General features: G+C 34.5%; 1 protein-coding gene across 3 annotated transcripts in view; it reads left to right on the top strand.

The window, feature by feature from the left end:
- MTDH (metadherin) overlaps window positions 1-16,304 on the top strand; it is a 70,221-nt gene that overhangs the window by 50,929 nt on the left and 2,988 nt on the right. For all 3 annotated transcript variants that reach the window (XM_072603442.1, XM_072603441.1, XM_072603439.1), the window contains exons 10-11: window positions 12,184-12,303; window positions 14,024-14,164. In XM_072603442.1, the coding sequence (XP_072459543.1) occupies window positions 12,184-12,303; window positions 14,024-14,164 (261 nt within the window). The remainder of the gene's footprint in view (window positions 1-12,183; window positions 12,304-14,023; window positions 14,165-16,304) is intronic.

Raw genomic sequence — 16,304 nt, 5'->3', positions numbered from 1 at the left:
TTACTTCTGAATTAGTTGTGTTTGAAAGTCTTTTCTGAATTTATTGATATAATTATGTCATTTCATTTTTTTAGTTAATGTCTAACATTAACAGTTTTCATAAACATAACAGTTTTCATACTGTTTAATAAAATTTGCGTTTTTGGTATAAATCCTACCTGATTATCATATGGAATCCTCAATAATTTTGGACTGATGGTCATTAGGGATTTTGATCTATATAGTTTTCCTTTTCTGATTTCTCTCTCCCTGGTTTAGGTATCAAGAACATTTGTATTAAAAAAGGAATTTTTCTTCTTTCCTGTTTTTGCAGTTATCTAATATTTCTGAGTTAATTATTCATTGAATGTTTGACACAATTTATTTTTATTGTTTCATTTTGTTCTGAGGTTTTCTTTTGGGGATTTATTCTTTTTCTAAGTTTGTTATTTCCTTTCATGTTTTCTGTTTCTTTCAATCTAGATGTATTATATTTTCATACTGATTCATCTTTTTCATTCAAGTCATAAGTTTTATTGCCATATAATTGGGTATTCAGTAGTTTCTAATTTACCCATTTTTCTTCCTCATTTGTTATTTCTTCTTTTTCATTTTTGATACTGATAATTTCGTGTTTCTTTTTTTTTTAATCAGACTGCCTACTAGTTTATCTCTTTAATTTCTCTCATTAATTCAGCTTTTTCTTTTCAGTTTTATTAATCTCTTGATTTTTCAGAATTTCTCTTTTGGTGTTTAATTGGTTTAAGTTTGTTGGATTTTTTAGGTTTTTTTTTTCAATAGTTACGCACACCCGTTTCATTGATCTGTCTCACTTTTTTGTTGAAAGTATTTAAAGAGTTCTTACTGGGTATATGTGAGCTTTTTTTGTTGCTGTTTTCAATTTGATAGCTTTCTGTATAATCTTTTCTTTGGAAGACTACATTTTTTATTTTAAAATATTCTGAGAAGCAGTGGATTTTTATCAGACTGGGGGTGGGGGTGAGCAGGGGCAAGTTACATTCCGTGCCACGGAAAAAGGTCTTCTGTCTCCTACTTTGGAGATAAAAGTTTTCCCCTCAGGACTGCTTGGCTATATCCCAAAAGTTTTGGTGTGTTGTTTAATTATAACTATTTTCTTCAAAATTACCTATGGTTTCTTTGGGTTTTTTTCTTTGACCCATCAGTTCTTTAGGATTGTTAGTTCCATTTAATTTTTAATCCTTTTTCAAAAGTCCATTGCTGAGTTTAATTTTTATTGTGTTGTGATCTATAAAAGATGTGTAATGCTAAAGATGAAGTGCACAGGAAAGATACATGTATATTTTTCCTTTTTTTGTTCTCATTCAGTAATCACAAAAAATCTAGTGTATCTAACTTATGAAAATTCTGCTTTAGTAGTTAGCCCATTTATTCTTTTGGTTAAATTTTTCTAGATCTGAGAGGATTACGTTGAAATTCCCAATTATACTTTTGCTGTCTTATTTCTTTCTCCAAATCAGTTAACTTTTCATTTAAACGTTTATGTGCTATACCATTTTGTGCTTATATATTAGATCTCTATATTAATTCACTGTCTGCTGTGCCTCTAAACATATTGAAGTTTATTTTTTGGTCTGTTTTTACTGTTGGCTTGTCTTGAGGCAATGATCACTACCCCATCTTTATTGAATTCACCTGAAACATAATAGATTTTGCTATAGCCCTGTCTTTTAATGTTATCAGTCTTTGTTTCAAGGATGCTTTTTGTCAATAGTGCATTATTAGATTCTACTTCATTAATATTCACAGTTATGATTGTTAATCCTGCAGTTACCTCACTTCTGTTTTATACTTTCCCTTCTCTTTGCCCTGTGTTTCCCTCTTTACAAAGAAGAGAGTGACTAGAGAGGTTGTGTGCTTATATAAATGATTTGTATTTTAGCCATTTGCTTCTATTCCACTACTTCTCTTACTTTCTTAAACCTCATATAGTTCCTAACCACAGGTTCTTAACCTTTCTTTCCTTTTATTCCATCCTTCAAAATTGGATTTTGTTTCACTTACGACTAATCCCTCCCTGAATTTACTCTTCCTCTTAAACCCCACCCCCCTTTTCTTTATTCTACCCAGATACCTATTAAAGGTTAATGTATTTCTATGACGCATTCTTTGTGTGTGTTGTATGTATGCATATGTATGTGTCTAACCCACTTTTGTCCAGTGAAAGGAAATCCTTCCATGAAAGGAAGTTCATGTGTAGACTATTCCTCGATCTCTTCCTTCATGTTTATGTAATCTTTTCTCTTGCCATGTGAGATCATTGCATTCCACTTGCAGCCTTCCTCTTTCTTCCCTAATGTATTCCTTTTCCATCTCCTTTTTTCTGTTAAAAATCATCACCATTTAGTAAAACTTCTCCCAGACCTGGAAGTAAGGGCTCTAAGAAGACAGCTGCTTCCTCTTACACTGTTTGAATGTAAATGTTTCATCATCATATAGTCTCTTCTGGCAATCGACATATATTTACCTTTCTTTGTGTATGTTGACTCCTGTGGTTTCATTTCAGAGTGTTAACTCAGTTTGGGCTTATCAGGCATACCTAGAAATCCCCTATCTGATTAGTGATCTGGTTTTTGTTTTTTTTTCCTTGTAAGATTATACTCATTTTTTTGAGTAAATTAGTTTTGGTTGTAAGGCTTCTGATATAATGTTATTTCAAGCTTTCCTCTGTATGTTAGATTTTATGTAATCCTGACTTTGGCTCCTTGCTACTTGAACTCTATATGTGGCTGCTTGAAGTAATTAATTTCCCATTGATATGTTTTCAGGGTCAGATTTTTTTAATAGTAGAAACTTGACATTTCTGATGTTTAGTCTTTTGATTTTGTTCTAATATTTATCTCATATAATTCTTGATTTCCATGTAGTCTAGTAGACTTTTTGATGTTATTGTTTAGTTTTCTGACTCTTTGTGACCCCACTTGGGATTTTCTTGGCAGAGATACTAGAGGGATTTGCCATTTCCTTCTCCAGCTCATTTTTCAGATGAGGAAACTGAGGGAAACAGGGATATGTGATTTGTCCAGTGTTACACTGATAGTCTGAGGTCAGATTTGAACTTAGGTCTTCTTGAGTTCAGGCCTGGTGTTCTTATCCACTGTGCCACCTAATTGTCCCTTTATTTGAATAAAGCCTATTATTTGAATAAAGTTTTGTATCTCTTATGCCACACTGTTTCTTCTTCCAATTCTTTCCTCTAAAGTTCTCAAATTCCTTTCCTGTTTTTTCCTTCTAGATATTTTATTTCATGTATAGAATTTTCACCATCTTGATTTATTTCTTCCATGAAATCTGATAAATCTTGGGGTAGTTCAGTTCGGCAGTTTTCTTGGCATTCACTTACAATGATGTGAAGTTATTTTCTTTTGAGTTTCTATTTTGAGCATTTTCTTGCTTTTACTCATTTTTCCAGCTTTACTTTTTAAGCCTATATTCAGAGTCAGAGGGGCACAGCTACCAGCTCCAGGTGTTTGTCTGTACTATAACCTCCCTGTCCCTCACTTTCACCTGATCCCTGAGCGGAAAGGTTTCTGTGAGCTGTGCTCCTAGGTTAGCTTGTTTTGTCCAGCCTCCTTCCCTAGTTACCATAGGCTTCTGGTTATCTCTTTTTGTGGATCTGGGTTTGCAAAATGCAATTGCTGTTGTTTCTCCTTCAGTTTCTCAATACTTACTGATGCCATGATCTTTTAATATCTTTCCTGGTGTAGTTGTGAGAAAGCTGAGCTAATCTGTGTCTTATTATGCCGTCTTGAGGGAAAGTCTCTTAAAGACCACTAATAATAATCTAGGTGAAATAGGTGAAACATGACAAAAACCTGAATTAAGGTAGATGGGATGACTCTGAGTACAGAGAAAGAATTAAGATGGGGGAAATGTGGGCATAGAATTAGCATGATTTGTCAATTGATCTGCCAAGTGGTGAATTTATTTTGCCCAAAGTAATTTAAGGATCTTATTTCTAACATAAATGGTGAGAAGGTATATTCACCATTTCACAGACTTTTTTAAAGTTAAATTTATTTTGTTGTTAATTTCTGGAATAAAACAAGCATTCCCATAATGTAGTATAGTAATAAAAGATGATTGCGCATGAAACTGCAAGTGTGTTATGTACAACTTGCTATTCCTTTTAAACATGTAATAAAGTTATCATGCAAATTTTTTTCCTTTGTAGTTAATTTGCGTATTTATAATAGTCAAAAGGACTTACTTGTTCAAAGCCGTTCTTAATATTGCTGTTACTGTATACAGTGCTCTCGTGGTTCTGTTCATTTCACTCCATTATTTTGTGCAGGTCTTTCCATGTTTTTGTTAAGATCATTGAGGTCATCATTTCTTATAGCATAGTAGTATTCAATCACAATCACGTATCACAACTTGTTCAGCCATTCCTCAATTGATGGGTATCCTTGCAGTTTCCAGTGCTTTGCCACCATGAAGAGAGCTGCTATAAAATTTTAGAACTTAGAGGTTCTTTCTTTTTCCCCAATCATATTTTTACATTTTAAACAAACCACTACATGATATTACTTACTTTGTTTCTATTCTGCTTCTCCAGTTATTACCAGTATTTTACAATATAGGTTATTTGTACAGTTCGTTATTTTTCTTTGGGTAGTTTATTTTCCACTTTTTAGACTATTCATGGTTTTTTCCTTTTCTTGGCTGGCTATCTTTGGACTCTTGTAAAATTACACTTAATGACAAGTAGGAAACTTAATGATAAAATTTGTCATAACCTTTTGACTATTTTTTTTTGAATAAATTTTAATTGATATCTTCTGTTTCTAAAATCATCATAGTTATCCCAAGTATCCTACCCCCTAACTCTCGTGGGGAACTCAGACTCAGAGGGTCTTCCCATACAAAAATTAGCTTTTTTTTTTTTTTTTTGAGAAGAAAAAAATCGTCGTAGCTGATCAATACATTGGAAAAAGTTGAAAAACAAGTGCAATGTACACTTTTGAAACTCTCACCTTCCTGAAGAATTAAGGTAGATGGGATGACTCTGAGTACATGTCCTCTCATCTCTTCAATCAAATCCACTTTGATCTTTATAGTTTTGTTACATTTACTTTTAATTTTTTTTGGTTAAGTGTTCTTTTCATTTCCATTGTTAGAGTTGCTGTGCTACATATTGTTTTCTTAGCTCTGCTTACTTCACTCTGTATCAGTTCATACAGATCTTTCCTTTATGTATTTGTCATACGCATCCTTCTTTTTTTTTAATTTTCAACATTTGCTGTTATAAGATTTTGACTTCTAAAATTCTCCCCTCCCCAAGAGAGCATGCAATCTGATATGGGCTACACATGTATGATCATATTGAACATATTTCCACATTAGTTAATTAACATACTTATTGTTTCACAATACCTCCATCGACTTGCCATTTTTTGTCACCTTTGCCAATTTGCAAGGTATGTGGTGAAACCCCAGTGCTGTTCTGTCTTATATTTCTCTCATTTTTAGTAATTTGGAACATTCTTTATGTGGTTTTTGGATATTTTGCCGTTCTCTTACAAATTGTTGATATTCTTTGACCACTTATATTTTGGGAAATGGCTGTCAGTCTTAGATATGTCTATTAATTGCTTCTATACCTGTGATACCCTTCTCAGAGAAATGTGATACAAGTGTTTTTTTCCTCCATTTGACCAGCACTTCCTTTCTTCTCTCTTCGGTAGATTAATTTTGTTTTTGCAGATTTTCAGTTTCATACTATCTATTTTATCTTTTGTACTTGCCTCTATCTCTTTACTTAAAAATATATATATTTCACTCAAAATTTCTCTTCTAATTTTTTAATATAATCTTAATATAATGTAATATTTAATATATAATCTTTAATATAATTTTTTAATATTAATGTCATATTTATTTAGAATGCTTTATGGAATATAGTGGTAATTTATAGTGGCCTAATTTCTGCCAAACCACTTTACAGTTTTCCAAGAAGTTTTCATCAGATATTTTCCTAGGCAATTTATGTTTTCCATTGTACCAAACATTGGGTTAAGAATTCTGTTGTTTCATAGGCTCCCTCATCTAGTCTGTCCCAGATAGTTTTGATAACTGTTAATGAGATCAGGAACTGCTGTTCTCCTTTCAGCCCTACTTCTTAGCATTATTTTCCTTGATATTCTAGGTCTTTCTTTTTCCAAATGAGTATTATTTTATCAAGTTGTATAAAGTATCCCTTTGGTAATTTGATTACCATAGTGTAATCATTTTAATATTCTTCCAACTATTTAAGTTGAACTTTTTTTTTTAAGGAATAATTGAATCTGTGAAAGTCTTATATGTTATGATAGGTCAATCCTTCGATATTGTATATTTTTTGTAGTTATTTGGAATGGACTTTCTATGAATACTTCTTGTGTTTTGTTATAATGTAGAAATGCTGTTAATTTTTGAGGACTTTTTTTTTTAGCCTGCACCTTTGTTGAAGATATTAATTGTCTCAGTATCTTTTCTGTTTCTCTAGGATTTTTCCAAGTAAACTGTCATGTCAACAACAAATAAGAATAGTTTTATCTCCTCTTTGCCTTTATATCTGGAACTTTTTTCTCTTGTTTTGCTGTTGCTAGCATTTCCAGAATTATATCAAATAATATTAAGGAAAGCAGCTTCTTTGCTTCATTCTTTATGGAAAAAAGTTTTAATGTATTCCCATTGCTTAAGATGCCTGCTTTTGGTTTTAGATATTCTTTTTATAATATTTTTTTAAAGGTCCCTGTGCCTAAGTAAAGTTTTTAACATAAAAGAGTATTATAGTTTGTCAAAGACTTTCAGCATCAGTTGAGTTGCATGGTTTCAGATGTTTTGAGTTTTTAACATGATTAGTTGAATCATTTTTCCACCATTGGTGTAGATCCCACTTGTTTGTGTTGATTGAGTTCTTGGATAAATCTCTGTAATCAGGATTTTGCTTAAAATTTTAAGTCAGTGTTCATTAATGGTAATGGCCTATAGTTTTTTCTGTGTTTTTATCTTTCCCTGTTTTAGGTATTAGGATTATATTTGTCTCAAAAAGATTTCTGTGAGGTTGCTTCTTTTCCGTTTTTGAGAATAATTTGTGAACTATGTGTACTAATTGCTAAAAGTTTGATAGAAGTCTTGTGTGAATCCATAAGGACCAGAAGATTTTTCCCCACCACAGTCCCTTTATAGCTAAATCTATTTCCTTTTCTGAGATTGGGTTACTTAACATTTTATAAGGTATTCCTGTATTTCTTTTGAGTTCTCTGTTAGCATATAACTTTGCATGATATGTTCTGATTTGCCTTGTTCATTTACTATCTTATTGATTAGATTTTCACTTCTCTTTTTAATCAGATAAGCTGTTTATCAAATTTATTGGGATTTTTTTTTTTTTTTAGCAAATAAGCATTTATTATTTTTCTTTTCTTTTTTATTTGTTTATCATTTGTTTGGGGTTTTTTTGGATTTATGTATTTCCCCTCTTATCTTGAATATCTTCTCTTTTGTCCTTATTTTTAGGCTTGTTTATTTGTTGGCTTTTTTTTCCTAATTTTTTTTTAATGCATCTTCAATTCATTAATCCTTTTTCTGTATTAATGTATGTGTATCTATATGCATGTGTGCGTATGTATGTGTGTGTTACACATACACACACATTTGTAAGGATGCAATTTTTCCCCTAATGACTTCTTTAGTTGTAACCCAGAAATTTTACTATATAGTTTTCATCATTATCACTTTCTACATAGTTACTGTTTCTGTGATTTGTTTTTTGACTCACTGGTTATTTAGAATTTCATTGGAAGTCTCTATCTGGGTCTATCTTGTGGTCCCAAAACTATGGACTGTTTTTGTTGCATTGTGAGCTATAAAGGATGTACTAACTATTTCTGCCTTTTTACATTTGTACATGATCAGATTTTGTAGAAGCTCCATGTGGTCCTCAGAAATATGTATATTCTTTTGCTGTCCCATTTAGAAGACACCATAAATCTTTGTTACTCTAGCTTTTCTAAGACTTTGTTGAATTCTATATTTTCCCTACTCTTTTTCCTTTGTGGTTAGACTTACCAAAACAGAGAGAGAATTATTGAAGCTCCCTGTCCTATTGTGTAATGGTCTATGTCTTCTTGTACCTCAGAACATTATTTCCTTATGAATTTGGATGCTGAAAGGAATTGAGAGGATTAGCACAAGTGGTTCACTCAGTTCTGGAGCTATCCCAGTTCCCTTTCTACTCAGTTATGGATCTAGTCCAAATTCTGTTTTGTCAGAAAATTTTATTCAGTTGTGGAAATAGGGGAGAACCTCATTGTATGGTTTGAACCTAGCCCTGGGTGGTTGGGAAGCTGGACCATTTACTTCTACCTGCTTCTTAGAGACTCTTAACTACAGATCTAGGTTATGTGGACCAGAAACCCAATCGAATCCTGAGATTGATGGAAGGAGTTTTTTCACAATTTTATGTCTCATGTTGTATTTTTTCCCTTTTAATTAATTGACTTTGATTGTTTTTAATGTATAAAAGTCTCTCTCCCCCTGTTTTCAAGGTCTAGTCCAAGCTAAGGTAATGGGTTCCTAATTTGTTATGGCTCTGACATTCATTATTTAATGAATCAGTATGCATGTATGCTTAAAGTTTTATTTCCTCAATCATTTCATCTTTCATCTTCCATAATACTAAGACTTTTGGAGCATGTGCGCTTATTATTAATGTTGATTTGTTTTGTACGGTTCCTTTCATAATAGAGTTTCATTTTTATCCCTTTTTATTTTTTGAATATTTGTCTTTGTTTTGTCAGAGAGCATGATTGCAACCCCTGCTTTTTTAGAGTCACTTGATACATAGTAAATTTTTTCTATTCCTTTAGTTTTATTTTGTGAGGAATTTTTTTGGCTTATTTTTTAGATATGTATTTTTGTAAGCAACAGATTGTTGGATTTTGCTTTCTTTTGTATTCTGTCACTTTCATTTTATTTGATTATTTAATCCATTTATATTTAAAATTATCAGTTAGGTTTTATATTATCCTTCTTGTGTCTCTGATATTTTTTTTTCAAATTATCATTTTTTCCTTCTTCTGCACAGCACTATGTTCCTTCATTTACTTTACCTTCATTGTTTTTCAGGTGGTCCTGTTCCCTCTTCTCCTGGTCTCTCTTCATTTGTTAACCCTTTCCCTTTGGGGTTTTGCTTATTAATTCCTTTTTCCCTTCTGTTTTCTACAAATTGTATGAACCTTCCCTACTTTTTTACCGCATCTCATCCAAGTAGTAGATTTCTCTTTCTTCACCTCTCTTTCAACTAGACGTGTCCATTAAGTCTTACAAATTTAATTTTTTTTTTTGCGCCTTTCCAAAGAGTTTCTCTCTTCATCATCCATCTTCTCTTTCTGTCTACTAGAAACCCTCATTCTCTGACTCATGACCTTTATAATAATTATCTGCTCTTTCCCTTTTCTCTATATTCCTCATTCGATTGAAACTTTAAGTTGTTCATTCCCGACTCTCCCCTGTAGGCAGTTTCTGCCACTGCTTTGTAGAACTTGCCCCCACCCATCACCCACCCCATTTTCCATTGTGCCTCAATCCTGAAACAGTGCCAACTGTTGAAGATGTCAGAGAGGACATTGTCTCATAGGGCTCCTACCCCATCACTAATCTATATACCCTCTTATTGACTTTCTTTCTACATTTACCTGGAAATCTCCCTATGTCCATGTTCTTTCACAAAGTAGATTTTTCAAACACCAAATCCTCCAGACTACACCTAGCACAAGGTCCCCATCTCCCATCATAGACCATCTCTCTTCATTCATTGGTGTATTCATCAGTGGAACCCACTACTAAAGCAAGACCTCCTTTTTCTTCAGTTTTCCATCCTTACAACCACCCACCCACCCCCCCCACCCCCCCCCCCCACACACACTGTCCAGTAGGCTTTTCTCTTTCTAATACAACAAAATCTAGCCCTAGATTTGACCCCAAATCACAATCACACATTCCTCTCCTTTCCCCTATTCCTGCTGCCTTTCATATATGCTCGTGTTGTAAAAAAAAGTTCTTCCTAAACCAAACAGTCAAACATTGATTCATATCTAGGGAAGATATTGCCAGATTCTAGCCATAATGTTCCAGGCCTACTTCACTGTTACCTCCATAGGAACTTAACTTTAACCCTCTCTCCTTGTGTACATTTACAAAGCAGTTTCTTACTGATCTCTCTGCAGTCTCTGACCTTGGCTGCTACATTTATTCACTCCCCCTGCATTTCTGTTGTCTAGCATATGAAGAAGCAGACAATCTCTTCAGTTCTTATTTTCTTTCTAAAAATATTTCAAATGCCTCTTTATTATTGAACATAAATTTTTTTCATTTATAGTTAAGCTTAGATTTGCACAGTATGTCAACCTCAGCTGCATCCTGAGTTCTGTTGCTTTTCAGAATACATTATTCCTTGCACTCCTACATTTTCTGGTGGGTGCAGAATAGTCTTGCATTATTTGAATTTGCTTTCCTTTGCATTTGAAGGTATTTTTCCTGCAAGCTAATCACTTGCAAAACTTACTTCTGAAATGAATTGTTAAATTTAACCACTGGTGTTATTTTTTGTTTGTTTGCTGTTTTCTGGAGTTAGTCTGTGAATTCTTTCAATTGGTATTTCCTTTTCTATGTCCAGAAGTTCTGGGCAGTTCTTTTATTGTGTTGAGATTTTTTTCATCCTGTCACATTTTTCTGAGACATCCATCGTCCTTAGGTTTTTCTGTGTATCTTTTCTTCAGGAACAATGTGTTTTGCTTGCATAATGAGCATAGTTTTTTTCTTGAACTTTACTGCTTTTTGCTTCTCTTCTTCCGAGTTGTCCTTCAGTTCTGCATCTTTACATTCCCAATTTAATTGTTGTCTTGTTTATTTCATGAAGCTCTATTTTGTGTGTTATTTTTATTCTGCTGGCTATAAATTATGCTCATAATTTTCATTTCTCTTTTGTTTCACTCAGGAACACAGTGTGTTGTGGTTCCATGCCCTCTTCGTACTTCATAGGGTTCTCTGTCTCATCAAATCTTGGATCATTTTCCTTTGTTTGGCAGTATTCATTTGTAGATATAGAGGCCATATTTCCTTCCGTTAATATTTTCTTTGCTGACTCATCTGCTTATATTCAAGGATTTTGAGTTTTCTTCTTCCTGAGATCTTTGTCAGTTTCAGTCCTTTTTTCCCCCTTTGTTTTTCTCCTGTTGACTTTCTGACTCTTGACCCCTCTAATGGTGGTTTCCTCAGGGACTGAATTTCAAAGTGTTTCAATCTCCTCATAGACCTTGAAATTCTCAGGTCAGCAGCTTCAGTGGTGACTTTGGAGTGGTTAGAACTGTCTGTAGCCAGGTGCTGGGTTCTTCTGCTTTGGCCTGGTGTATTGTCTTTCTCTGTTTCCCTGTTCTCCCTCCCCAATAAACAGCCAAGATATTCTGTCCTGGGCTTTTTTGGGGCAGTTCAGAGAGTGGCCCCACTGGTGCTAGGAGGGTTGCCTGCCCCAGCATTGCCAGGATTGCAGTGCTGATGCTTCAAGGTTGTCCATTAGGCAGAACAGTAGTGTTGGTTCTTTGAGGCTGTGACTTTCAGTGGGCTTTTTCCTCCTAAAGGTTTGCTGCCTTCCAGGCTGTCTGTCTATCTGAGAAAACTTCCTCAACCTGGAACTGAGGTTTCCACAACACTGGAAAGAGAGGGGACAGGGATTTGGGATTGGGTTTTGCAAGTCCCTGCCCCTTCCTTGGATCTGCTAATACAGCCTTTTTGCCAATAGTGTAGGAGGTAAAGGGAAGGGGGTAATGAGTGAGTTCAAGGTCAGTGTGCATCAGTTCATAGTTTGGGGGGGGGGGGAGTTGTTTTTTATTTGAATTCTGAGATTAGACCATGGAAATAGCTAAAGTAGCTTTGTCTGTGGTGCATAATTTCTGTTTTGGAGAAGCTTGAAAGGTTGTGGGGATCAGAGAAGATGTGTATAGTTCTCTTGGTGCTAACATTACCCAGAAGTCACATTACTACTAGTTCTTATAAAAAGATTATTGTGAAGAAATGCTTAATGTGAAAGATGAGATTATCTCCAGTTGTTTTTTTGAATATTTAAATATTATGGGTTAATCTCTTTGGTTCTCTTTAATTTTTTTATATTTTCAACATTAGTTTTCAGATGATGATAAAGAAAAGGAAGATGTGCCGCTTCAGAGTTCTGCATCTGGTAAATCGAAAAAGAAGAAAAAGAAAAAGAAGAAGCAAGGTGAAGAGACTAACTCTGCTGCACAGGTAACCAGGGTGTGGTATTTCCTGTTTAGTCTTTGACTCCTTCTAGTATTAAGTGGTAGCTAAAAGGCGAGTATAATAGAGAGATGAGTAGCACAGCAGGGCAGAAACCATAGAGGATTGGCTATCGGTTAAGGAAGACCGGCTTTATTTGTTTTAATAAAATTGTTCCTGTTTGCTGACATCTGATCCAGTAGAAGTCATAAAATCAAGGAGCTGAACTAAGGATGGAAAAAGGAAGAGCCTTAAGTTGCCATGTCATGTGCTCAGATCTTACAAAGTAGTCAGTTGCCCTCAGCCATTGGGAATTCCTTTCTGATCCAGCTAGTTTTCAGTTTTAGATAACATGAGTTGACAAAAGCAAAAATAATACCTATCATCTCCCTTTGTCTTTTAGGGTTTTGGGGGGTTTTTTTGCTTAACAATTATTTCCTCTATTTAAAAAAAGTTAGCTTCCCAAAATATAATTAGTATGCTACTTTGAAATATGTTGAATATTTTTATTACTAATAAAAATAGCTCAGAACAGCATTATGAAGTTAATTAACTATTTCTTTTATGTACAGAGAAACAGAATGGCACATACTGTATTGCCCTCTTTGGGTTTTGTTTTTTTGGGGGTATTTTGTCCATATCTGCACTTACATATTTGAAACTCTGCAATTTATTGTTAGAATATCAGAACTGACATCTGTTGTTTGTAAATATGTTTGTATTTTCTTTTATTAAATAGGCAAATAAATGAATAGACAGACAAACAGCTAAATAAATGTATGCATCCACTGGAGAAGTAGTGTGTGATAGTGAGATAAGAAAATAATAACTAACTAGCCCTGGAGTCAGAAAGATTTAGGTTTTCATGATGCTGTTCTGTAAGGTCCTTAGCTTCTCAGTGCCCCAGGGCATTCTAAAACTGAGTTGCCCTTTTATATTAGTTAAGGAAGCTCCCCTATTGTATTACTTATATCATTCTGATTTTCTTTCATGCACCTCTTCCCTTCCTCTCACGTCTCCTCTATTTCAGGCACTATCTATAAACTGGAGCAATTTAATATGGCTTGATTACAATGGAAATTTTATGTAACTTCAAAGTAGTCATAAAATGTAATTTTGTCAAAAAGATAGTACTTATGATAGTGTAATTGATTAGGGACTTGGACTGAAAGAAACATCAAATAAGAAATTTGATATTTCAGGTTCACTTCCATCTAATTGTTTTGAAAAGCACTATTTTTAGGTCAGACCTCTAACAACCTTCATTGTCTAGGACAGCTAAAAACCAGTGACATTGGGGAAAAATGGCTATCCATAAGCTTATGGATTTACTCTTGCCTAAAGCAGCAATTATCAATTAACCTGTGAACTTACAGACCCCAGGCAGCCAGGTGGCGCAGTGGTTAGTACACTGGACCTGGGATTAGGAAGACCTGAGTTCAAATTCACCCTCAAACACTTGCTAGATATGTGACCCTATGCAAGTCATTTACCTCTGCCTCAGTTTCCTTATCTATAAAGGAGAGCAGTGATAGTACTTATGTCCCAGGGTGGTTATGAGGATAAAATGTTTAAAACACTTTGTAGACCTTTAAATGCTGTAAAGAAATCCAATCATTTATCATCATTATTATTTTTATTGTCACCATCATTGTCATTATTAGTTCTATTAATTTCATTAATACTGTTAACATTCTATTTAAGACATTTGGATATTTTTCCTCTATAGGATACAGAAGAATTAGAGAAAGAGTTTAGAGAAGATTTTCCAATGGACACCTCTAAAGTCCATCCAAAACAGAAAAAAGATCCTTCTTTGAAGACCATGAGCACTAGTGATCCACCTGAAGTACTCATCAAAAGTAGCCAGGTAATTTTTTGTTATTTACGAACCAAAGTGTGTTGCATACTCAAGAGCTGAAGTGAGAGGTGAGCTATGGTGGCTTAGAGAGAACCTCTGTAGGGATGCAGATGTTTGGTTAACATGGCCAGCATTCAAAAATTGTATCAGATTCTATCTGACTGGCAGCTCTTTTTTTAGGAAATGTAATAATTATGGGCTTTAGAGACATATATTTTGTGGAAGGTACTGATAATGTAGGTAGTGTGTTTTTTGGGAAGGCCATGAGCAAGAGAGGGGCATTTCGTTAGAGGAAAACAATGGGCCAGTCATGCTGAGGCAATAGAGCTTGGGCCATATGACCCTTTACATACATTCAGGGAGTCTTTGTAAGACCTCTGGTTTCTATCAGGGCCCTATACGTATTTAAGGAATGAGTTTTTAAGTTATACAAAGCTTTCTTTTTTAATGATGACTGAAAAAACTTGCATTCCTGAGGGAGTGAGTACCTTAGAGGGAAAGTGCTCCTCTAAGAGCAGATTTCTGAAGACTGATTTAAAACGAATAAAAACAGTAAATACTTTGGGGAGGGGGATATTTTCTTTCTGTATTCCACATATATGTTTTGAATTAGAAGGAAGTAATCCCAACATTTGTAGGTTTAGCAACATCATTAAGTAAGGTTATTTAGTATTTGTCAACTGAAATACACCAATGTTTTTATTTAGCAGCCTACTGTCCAAGACGGTACTTTTTTTTTTTAATATATATTGGTGTAGCCCATCCTTGATTAATATCACTTCAGTTCTTTATAGAGTGTTTTACATTGTTTTTATACAAGTCTCAAGTAGACTGACTCCCAAATATTTTATGCATTTTATAGTTATTTTGCCTGGATTTCCCTTTTCATTTTTTTCTTTCATGACTTCATTGTGCATGTATAGAAATGCTACAGATTTCATGGGCTTATTTTCTATTCTGCTACTTGACTGAAGGTATTGCCTCAATTAGTTTCTTTGTTTATTTCTTGGTTTCTCTGCAAATACCATGCTGTAAACAAATAGGGGTAGTTTTTTTTTCCTCTTTGCGTTGTTTATGCCTTTGATATCTTTTAGAATCATGTCAGATGATAGCAGGGAAGGGTTACAAATGCTGCTCCTCCTCTGTCTCGACCCTTGGGTGACATCTCCATGGCGCAACTAACCCAAACCAAGTTCTTTCTTGCTTACCAGACACCCATGTCTGAAGGGAGGATGGTAGAGAGCTCACGGTCTCTTTGCTCTTCCTGCTGAGCACATGGCCAGATTATATATGCAGTTGGAGGCAGGATTTTCTCTAGTCAAATTTTGCTTGTTGTTGTAAACTTGCTAAAGACCTGAAGCCACAATATCTGCTTTTGTATGTGGTTTTTCTCGGTCAGTAAAACTACAGGAACTGCTGATGTTCCTTGATAGAATTATTCCATGTTCATCACTGCTTCTTAAGAGAGGTTAGCATAAAGCAAAGAATAATAATACCTAGCTGTGTTGCCTGTCACTGGCCAGATAGATATGTCCTCCTCCCTTTCCACCCAGGAGACATGCTTAGAGGTAAAAAACTGAAAAGGGGAATGGAAGGAGTCAAAGACAAAATGTGCTCATGGCTGTACTTGCTGTGGTTGCCAAAAGTAGGAAACAAAGCTGTTCATTGATTATGAACTGAGTATTATTCCACCTTAAGGAATGACAAATAGGAAAACTTCTGTGAACATGCAGAAGAAAACAGAACCAGGAGACATTATTATACACAATAACATAAACAACAAAAACTCCACTAAAACTGAGTTGAACTCTTAACTACAGTAATGAGTCGTGTTCCTGGATAACAGGACATTGAAACCAGGCTTCCTTCCTTCACTCTAGAGGTGAAAGATGTAAATACAGTGTGCATTGCTGAGGGTACTTTCTGACCTAAACACAATTAGTTGGTTTTGATTAACCACTTTTCTTTGTTCTAATGAGGGGGGTGGTAAATCTGGAAATAACTGATGTCAAAATCAGGTGTATTAATGGAGCTACAGTTTAATTGCCAGCTTGTTCCTACATAACAGTATGCCAATGGGAGGGGACAAAGAATTCCAAAATAAATTTTAGCCAAAATTTTAAAATACTGGAAATGAAGGAAAATTTCT

This window comes from Notamacropus eugenii, chromosome 4, assembly GCF_028372415.1.
Source record: "Notamacropus eugenii isolate mMacEug1 chromosome 4, mMacEug1.pri_v2, whole genome shotgun sequence".
Classification (NCBI taxonomy): domain Eukaryota; kingdom Metazoa; phylum Chordata; class Mammalia; order Diprotodontia; family Macropodidae; genus Notamacropus; species Notamacropus eugenii.
The sequence above is the reverse complement of the archived record's forward strand: the minus strand, read 5'-3'. Positions and strand labels throughout refer to the sequence as shown.